The sequence below is a fragment of the Austrofundulus limnaeus genome, unplaced genomic scaffold (assembly GCF_001266775.1).
Source record: "Austrofundulus limnaeus strain Quisiro unplaced genomic scaffold, Austrofundulus_limnaeus-1.0 Scaffold7, whole genome shotgun sequence".
In the NCBI taxonomy this organism is placed as follows: Eukaryota; Metazoa; Chordata; class Actinopteri; order Cyprinodontiformes; family Rivulidae; genus Austrofundulus; species Austrofundulus limnaeus.
The window spans coordinates 3,861,050-3,869,647 of NW_013952409.1; the positions used below are offsets into that span (position 1 = coordinate 3,861,050).

An 8,598-nucleotide genomic window follows, 5' to 3' on the forward strand; every position below is an offset into this window, starting at 1 on the left:
GTTCTTACCTGTGACGGCAGTTTAGCGCTGAGCTCTGTGTTACGGTGAGATCACCTCTTGTTTACAACCGTGCGCGTTCACGGCTCTGGGCCCTGCTGTGGGGGAGGAGCCTAGGAAGGGGAGCTGAGAGCAGGGGGAGGGACTACAAGGTTGTTTCTGTTCAAAATTTTCTAAGTTTTTGGGTACCCAAGAAACTACATACAGCAGCTTTAAAGACTGCAGATAGTTAAAAATTAGTTTTAAATAATTTGCTCAGATTCAGGTGAAAGTTTGCTCAAATCCAGGTTTGATAAATGTGATCAGTAGAAACTGATTTCTTCACTGGTTCAGGTGTTGGAAGTGAACTCCATGACAGGAGGAGTTGAACTTCTGGAGGTCAGACCCGAGCAGCTGACCCTTCAGGATCTTGGAGGAGAAAAGGTATTTCATCTTTGTGTCTCCACTGATGGAAGAGCTGTGCAAATATTTTAACCCCCTTAATGTCTTTATACGTTTCTTCCAATGAGTGAACATTCCTGAACTTCAGCTTTTTTTCCCCCTGAATGATTCTTAGATCAAACTCATCTTAAAAAATAGCCAGAGGTTGGACTGAAAGGTTAAATGTCATCATATTTGTTTTAAATCTTAAATAACATCAAATGTATCTTGTTTGTTTTGGTGATTTAACATAAGATAAAGAGTATAAATGATAATTATCATCTTAAAGGTTTCTATCCTCATGGGGGAGCCGTTCTTCAGCTCCAGCCTGCTGCCGTGGCACTCCCTGTTTTTCTGGTACTGTCGCACCGCTGTGGCGGGTCTGCTGCAGCCCAACCCCACCATCCTGCCCTGCTCCGCCTCCCTGCACATGGTGGCTGTGGAGTTCCAGGTCAGATAGTCCTCATCAACCAGAATCAAATGCTGTGTTTTTAAAGGGGCACTTTGTATTTTAAAGTGGAGTTACGCGTGATGTTTCTGAAGCGTCAACATCTTACCTGCAGCAGACAGCAGTAGGACGAATCAGTTTAAAGCTTGGATCTCTGCTCGTTTTCAGCTACAGAACAGCTTGTAGTATTTATGTTTAGTCACTTCAGGACCATGTACTCTGATGGAGGTCGCATTGAATTTGTGATTGAATTATAATTAATTGAATATTATAATCTAAACAATCATGGAAGTAAATTAGATTTGAGTAAACAGAATTGAGCATGAAGTTCTGCAGCGTGAACTTTGTCTAATTAGTTTTACTTTCACTATTCCTTATGTTAAAAGTATGAAAAACTTTTACCTCACAATACATTTTATACAAAAATATTTTCCTTTTTTGTCTTTACTGTGGGAATATTAGGATTTGTGGAGGATAAGAGCTCCATGTGGAACATGTGAGGGCTTCGATGTCACCCCCATGGATGAAATGGTCCAGGTAATATTTTAAAATCTGTTTAAACCTAAACATTTCAACAGCAGTCATCTTGTGTCCTAAATGGAGTAAAAAAAGTATAAAAGTAAAGAAGTACAAGGTTTTTAGTTCATTTTAATGTTTGTTTGAACTCGTGTTTCTGCAGCGGTCTCTGGATTTCCGTGAGTCTCGMGAGGCGGAGCCCCACCCCCTGTGGGAGTATCCATGTCGAGCTCTCACTCAGCCTGCCGCCGTCATGACGTTCGACTTCACACAGTGTGTCCCTCAACAGCCAATCAGCAGCCAGGGTTCACTGCCTTTCACACGGTACATTAACTGAAGAAGTACTTTTTAAATAGATTTCTGCAGGTTTTTATAAAAGCACTATTCATATTTCTGTTTCAGGACCGGTTGTTGCCACGGTGTCGCCTTATGGATGGAATTCCATCTAACTGATGACATCACAGTCAGCGCGGGTCTGACTGGACCAATCAGCGAAGAGGTATCATCCTTCATTCTGAGAACCTCTCTGGATCAGTCTGTGAATGAGTTYGTTYGCACTGATCATCACATCTGGTTTTTGTTTCTTTGTTGTTGTTTTTCCTGCAGGGAGCCTGTGAGTGGACTCGACACAGGAAGCAGGGAGTTTATTTCTTCAGGTCGGCCTGCGACAGCTCAGGTGATGCCAGGACTGCAGTATCTTACAGCTTCACCTTTGAACCAAGTCTAGGCGACATTAAGATGGACTTTAGTGTCACAAGTCAGTGATGATCATCTGTCACTGACTGAAGAACTGACTGTTTTTTTGTTTTAGTGGCTATTTTATTACTACAATGACTGAAAACGTTTACATGGCTTAATGCCTCAGGTTTATATCAGAGATGAACAATTAYCATGAATTAACAGGAACTCAGTCTAGCAAAACCAAAAGATTCTTTTTTTGTTTTATTTTTATTTAGTTTCAGTTGAATTATCATTTCAATTAATGTAATGAAATAATTCTGGTGCATTTCTAGTTAATCTCTACTTTAGTTCAGTTTGTCCTCAACTTCACACTAAACAAAGCAACAAGCTGGAAATTTTTGCAGCTTGAAAAATCACATTTTATACATTGGAATATTTGCGTTGGCCAATTTAAAAATAAACTTTAGTCCTTGGAACAACCAGTTTAATCAAATCTTAGGTCAYATTTTGTATAACTTCTTATTTCCCTGAATTATTTGGGGACTTTGTTAAATGGGTCAGCTAAACTGCATTTCTGCAAACAAGTCTTTGTTAAATACAGAAATCTGAAATAAATCACAGCCAAACATGATCGGTCTCAGTTTATTTTATGAAATAATGTTAAGACCACTTTGTCCTCCAACATAAATATGCTTCATTTGAACAGTTGAAGTGCTGATTTCTGAAAATGTTCTGATTTTATGCAGTAACGCCACCAGTAATGATGTGAACAGAACTTAACATACAAAAAGAGAAGAAGAATTTAGAGTAAGTTTACCCAAACTGCTGTTTTCAGTTCAAGTTTCACTCAAATGAAACCTGTTGATGCATGAAAGCATCACAAGACACAATCATGTCTTCTTCATGGATTGGGGAAAAAAAAGGAATGTAACGTCTTGAATCGGGAGCAGAAGAGCTTAAGTTTCAAGCATCTGTCAGTGTGTTGTTTTCCAGAACTATTTTCTCTCCTGGTTTGAATGCTGGCATCCCTAAATACGGGCAGCTGGCACATCGGAAGGCATCACCAAGGTAACACTGCCAAAAACAAACGGATGATATTTAATCAGGATTTTGTTCAGGTGTGATAGAAAATGTGATAACTACAGCTTATACTCACACTTCCACATGCAGATTTGGGTAGGTTGGTTTTCTGCTTTTCTTTACTCTCCTGCTCCAACTCTTCAGCAAGTCCACATGTGCTACAAACACACAACATGGAGTAGGTCATGTTAAAATCATCCATCCATCCATCCATCCATCCATCCATTTTCTTCCGCCTATCCGGGGTCGGGTCGCGGGGGCAGCAGCTTCAGAAGGGAGGCCCAGACCTCCCTCTCCCCAGCCACTTCTTCCAGCTCCTCYGGGGGAACTCCAAGGCGTTCCCAGGCCAGCCGAGAGACATAGTCCCTCCAGCGTGTCCTGGGTCTTCCTCGGGGCCTCCTCCCGGTGGGACGTGCCCGGAATACCTCACCAGGGAGGCGTCCAGGAGGCATCCTTACCAGATGCCCGAGCCACCTCAACTGGCTCCTCTCGACGTGGAGGAGCAGCGGCTCTACTCTGAGTCCCTCCCGGATGACCGAGCTTCTCACCCTATCTCTAAGGGAGAGTCCAGCCACCCTGCGGAGGAAACCCATTTCGGCCGCTTGTATCCGGGACCTCGTTCTTTCGGTCATGACCCAAAGCTCATGACCATAGATGAGGGTAGGAACGTAGATCGACCGGTAAATCGAGAGCTTCGCTTTCTGACTCAGCTCTGACTCATGTTAAAATCAAAACTGTTCAAATCAATTCAACAACTAAAACTTTCAGAACTGTTTTTTATATGTTTACCGATTTTCATTGAAAAGTAATAAAGTTTGAAAGAAAATTCATGGCGTCTTGGCATTTCTCTTACTTCATGTAGGTATTAAAACTGAATGTGAGATCTTAAAAAGTCCTGACTATAGCTGAAACGTGCAGAGCTCAGRTCTTACCAGTTCTTGCAGGCTTTTTTCTTGGCACTTCCTTCCCCACAGCTTGGTGCTTTCAAAGAAGCCGGATCTGGTTTCTTCAAATCATCTTCATCCAGCAGAGCATCAGAGTCCAACAAATCCTTTAGAACAAAAAGCACAACTAGCATTAGCAGGATCAGATCATTTTAATAAAAGAACAGCAACAGTTTCTTAATTAGTGACCTTCAGTAATAATGCAATTATATTCATCAATGCTTTAAAATATAAAATTAGTGAAGATTTAAAATTTATTTAATTTTGGTATGAAATGTGTTTGTTGGTAACAGATGCTTAGCAAGGCAAGAGTACACAGTATGTATGCAACACCATTGCTGTGCAAACAAATATGATTGTTACTTCTCACTGCATATAATAAACCTATAAAAACTACATTTTTCTAACTTTCTCTATAAAGTAGATGAAGTTTGACCCAAAAACTGAATCTAAAGCAGTTCTCTCTCTCTCAAAGATAAAGTTAATCATTTATCAACAATAGTCTGGACTCACCACATCATCATCATTCATGTCGTTGGCTGACAGCGTCCACATTTTCACTGTGTTGGGATCCAGATCTGGTTTATCTGCTGCAAACACAAAATTCACATTTCAAATTTTGAACTTAAACAATTTCAGAAACTACAAAAATGCAGCACTATGAACAGGATATATAACATATCTTTATGTATACATGAAAAAATGTATTGAATATGATTAAAAAACAGTTTGCTGGAATGTATTCTAGAAAGTGAATATTTCAGCTGTTTTTCTTAGTCGTTTCCTCAAATAAATACAATATATTCTCAGTGAACTCTGAACTATTAACTGAACTTTGTCATGACTCACCATTTTTTTAACTACAGCTGTGAAATTTCTGTCCGAAAAAAAATAAATAAATAAAACTTACTGAACCCACCTGGATTAGATGTCTTTTTCCCGAAGGACAACTTGATCTGGCTGGATGAGCCGACCTCGTAGTTGGGTTTGGAGGCAGAAACGCGCACTCGGAACAGCGCGTTCCCTTGGTAACCTGTTGATGCTCTGAGGGTGCTCAACGCCTCAGAACCGAGCTCCGTTTTATTGACCTGAATGTAAGGGAAGAAAGAGGATTAGCAAACATAAGAGGAAATTTTTTATAAACCAGGATTTGTCTGGTGATGTTTTTAATCTTTTATTTATAATGACAAAAGAATGTGCTTTTGATAATAATTGCTAAATTAGCTAATATAAACATATAATATAAGCAGAATATTTTGCAAATAAAAACAGTTTTTTTTATTTTGCTTCATTTAGAATGACAAAATGATTGTCATGGTCTCTCTGACTTCATCTCAGGAAAACAAATGTTTACAAATTCTCATTTCTAATCTAAATCCTTTTGCTCACCTCTGTTACTGACATGAATCCGGACAACTTCAGCATGGATACAAGTTTCTCAGCCGTTTTCACATTCTGTGCTTCTGTGTCTGGTACATAAAAAGAAATAAACGGTATAATACTGGCAGAGCATCAACTTAAATCAGCATGGCAACTCTGTACATAAAGAAATATGAACTATAGGTTCGAAGTTGGTGTGTATTTTTTTTATTGATTTTGTATTTTGAGTAGATGGTAAATGTTTTAAACATATTCAGTCATATTTCTATAGTTCTTTTACATTTTAGGTACATCACATAACTCCATTTCAGAACACAAGTAGCTCAAAGATCTTTCTCCGATAGTGATAACTAATTTCTATTGAAAAAATAACAGCAATCATGAGTTAACCTGGCACTATCACATTTTGTTTTCTGTCCAAGACATGATCTGTAATAACAGTTTAAGAAAAACATCCTAAGAGAGCTCAGAGTAAAACTTCCTTGTGTTTTTATGGGAGTGAGCTGAGAAGGTTTGAAGAATTCGCTGAAGAGAATGTACACCTAACTCAACCTGGGAAGGATTTGTGTCATATTAGAAGTAGATGCTTTATGGAGTTTGCTGTCACAACTAGCAAATATCTGACAACGGACATAAAAATTAAATAAAAATAAGATGAGAGGAGTTCCATCTCTTACCTGTAACTGGTTCATCGAGGATCAGCCGGCCGCCTGGTTTCAGCACTTTGACCATCTCTGCTAAAGCGTCTGAACTGTGGATGAAGGAGCTGTCAGCCAGAAGGCAGGAGAGAACCCAGTCAAAGGAGGATGCTGCATGAGACGCTGGAGGATGAACAAGGAGAATTAAACTGATGCCTTCTAGATTTTAATACATGTCAGACTGAAGACATTTATTTTTTACATTTAATTTTATTTGATTGATTTTATAACCTAGACACCCTTTGTAAAAACTAGAACTAGTAGCAGTGAAAATTGCACCTAAAGATTTAATTTCGTCCCTGAAAGTCTGAGAGACATATTTAAGGAGCTGTTTATTCACTAAATATATTTACCAAATCTGGACATAAAAATCTAAATGACGTCTTAACTTAGTTTAACTTGATATCAGTGCGAGTTACTCACAGAGCAAGAGTCTCTCCATGTTCTCTACAGCCACTTTTCCATCTGCGCCTACAACGGCACCCAGTTCCTCTGCATACTGTTTCAAAGCTTCTGGCTTCGATGGTTGAGCCCACACCAACAGCACCTTGTCTCCTGTTCTGATGCCAAGGTCTGCCATGATATCTTGAAAAAAGACACGTGCAAAAGTTAAAACCTTCAGATATATAACGTACATGGTGTTTTAAACCACTTCAACCTCTCACTCAGAACAACCTGACAATAATCTTAAGGGGTAAATTAGTTAAAATAGCTCTTCAGCCCTATCTTTATTTGAAATCTTACATTTTTGGACATAACTAACATAATACGTAAGTCCATACTATTGTTTATGTGTTCATAATACTGCTACTCCTTTAATTATAACCATCTATGGAGGCTAAATAAACAAAGGTAGGCAGTATTTATGTCAACAAAATAAAAATGCTGGGAGAGGAAATAACACGTTAGATATTAGTCTGCCAAAAATGTAAGCACAGGTAACCAGTATCTCATTGCATGGCTCAAATCACTTTGACTGGCACACATTTTACAAAAACAGCACTGATAAACCTACCAATATACAACAAGCTTCAAGAACAAAGCAAAAGATCAGAAACCTGATCATTTAGGCTTTAAGGTTGTAGAGGAACACGGTTCAAACCTTTAATATCTAAGATATTCATATAAACACAAAGAGTGATGAATGTAGCTAATTAAATGCACTAGTTACGTTTTGTCTTGGAAGGGGAGAGCTAAGTCACCGTGACGCAGTTGTTACCTCTTTGGCGACACTTTAGGCTCTTAACCGAGTTCTTTACTAAATACTGGTAAACAATTTTGCCTGTAAACATATATAAACTACATTTCGCACAATAATAGCTTAAAGTCCCACTGACGAGCTTTGTGACTTAAATAAAACACATCTTAAACAATTGTTCTAGACTCACCTGCTATCTTGATGGTTATTAAAAAGTCACGTAAGCAAATGAAGAGAGTTTCCGGTTTTTATTTTTCAAAATAAAAAGAAATTAGATTAGAATGTGTTGCGTCGTTTGGCAAATTCAGTAAATGCCATGAAAATCTGCACTATTTAGAATAATTTTAACGATAATTTGTAAGTATTAGGGTTAAAATTTAGATTTTTTTTTCACCGACATAAATAGATGGAAAATGAGACGTTTGGTTTTTGTAGGTAAATTTAGCAGTCTTGACTTCCGTTATTTGATAGTCGCAGGAAAGTGACGTAGCTGTGAGGTCGAAGCTGAATATGGCCGTGTTTCTGAGAGGACTGCGGGCTGGAAGAGTCCTCCGAGGGCTGAGCAGCGGTATTACAAGCTTTGTGTTTTGTTGTTGTTCGGTGTAAACACTCCGCACCCAGTAAAAAAAAAAGTCAAACGTTTGCGATCCTTTCCTGTTTAGTGTCAAAGTTTGGAAATTACCCAGAGTTCATGTTAGCTAACTCTGTCAAAGGTGATCATGAAGGACAAAAACAATTGAAATACCGTGGCTGTAATGTCAAATTATTAGTACTATATTTGATTTTTTTAAGGAAATTAAATTTTGCAGACGTATATTTTAAGACATGCAAAGTGGCGTTAGTAAGTTCCTGCAGCTGTGTGCCGTCGTTCTGTGTAGTTATGCAAGCTGAAAGTGTTGTGCTAAGCTATATATAGCTTACTTTACTGTACGATAAGTTTGAACAACACGCAAATGCACTCGTGTATACTAGTGTATTGTGTTTTTTTTTWAGTTAAATGCCAATTTAGCAGGATTTGTGTGAAAAATATAAAAAAGAGGCACCGTAAAGTAAACAAATTAATTTATTTGCATTTACTTAAGTTAAAAAATACATTTATTTTTAATATGCATTCTTGATTGGCATTTAACTGGTCAAGAGTTGCAATTAAAATTTGTATTTATTATTTGCATAAACAGTTTATGTGTGTGTATGTGTGTATGTATTGTGTTTTTTTTTTAGTTAAATGCCAATTTA

General features: G+C 38.1%; 3 protein-coding genes across 4 annotated transcripts in view; 2 read left to right on the plus strand and 1 right to left on the minus strand.

Annotated features, from left to right (window-relative positions):
• prmt7 (protein arginine methyltransferase 7) overlaps positions 1 to 2,693 on the plus strand; it is an 8,462-nt gene extending 5,769 nt beyond the window's left edge. Inside the window, exons 12-17 of the mRNA XM_014033564.1 lie at positions 331 to 420; positions 707 to 868; positions 1,328 to 1,402; positions 1,545 to 1,705; positions 1,784 to 1,880; positions 1,988 to 2,693. Of these exons, the coding sequence (XP_013889018.1) occupies positions 331 to 420; positions 707 to 868; positions 1,328 to 1,402; positions 1,545 to 1,705; positions 1,784 to 1,880; positions 1,988 to 2,146 (744 nt within the window). The 3' untranslated portion in view covers positions 2,147 to 2,693. The remainder of the gene's footprint in view (positions 1 to 330; positions 421 to 706; positions 869 to 1,327; positions 1,403 to 1,544; positions 1,706 to 1,783; positions 1,881 to 1,987) is intronic.
• On the minus strand, positions 2,689 to 6,749 carry ciapin1 (cytokine induced apoptosis inhibitor 1). Of its 2 annotated transcripts, none has more exons than XM_014033594.1 (8): positions 6,588 to 6,749; positions 6,144 to 6,287; positions 5,476 to 5,555; positions 5,006 to 5,174; positions 4,600 to 4,673; positions 4,075 to 4,193; positions 3,219 to 3,300; positions 2,689 to 3,136 (listed from the first exon to the last, which is right to left on the minus strand). In XM_014033594.1, exons 1-8 carry the CDS (start codon positions 6,742 to 6,744, stop codon positions 3,026 to 3,028), a joined length of 936 nt encoding a protein of 311 aa, XP_013889048.1. In that variant the 5' UTR covers positions 6,745 to 6,749; the 3' UTR covers positions 2,689 to 3,025. The 2 variants fall into 2 exon arrangements, with proteins under 2 accessions (XP_013889048.1, XP_013889041.1); XM_014033587.1 differs by having other exon boundaries at positions 4,600 to 4,676.
• Positions 6,750 to 7,823: 1,074 nt separating this feature from the next.
• The window catches only part of coq9 (coenzyme Q9 homolog (S. cerevisiae)), a 5,245-nt gene continuing 4,470 nt past the window's right edge, over positions 7,824 to 8,598 (plus strand). The window contains exon 1 of the mRNA XM_014033606.1: positions 7,824 to 7,930. Within this exon, the coding sequence (XP_013889060.1) occupies positions 7,873 to 7,930 (58 nt within the window). The 5' untranslated portion in view covers positions 7,824 to 7,872. The remainder of the gene's footprint in view (positions 7,931 to 8,598) is intronic.

Bases quoted from the DNA above. Each gene is read 5' to 3' on its own strand.
- ciapin1 (XM_014033587.1), bottom strand. From the start codon at position 6,744: ATGGCAGACCTTGGCATCAGAACAGGAGACAAGGTGCTGTTGGTGTGG. The intron at 4,677-5,005 runs GTGGGTTCAGTA...TTGTGTTTGCAG, and splicing joins GAAAAAGACATCTAATCCAG to CAGATAAACCAGATCTGGAT. The intron at 3,137-3,218 runs GTGAGTATAAGC...TGTTTTTGGCAG, and splicing joins CCAAATCTGCATGTGGAAGT to TGTTACCTTGGTGATGCCTT.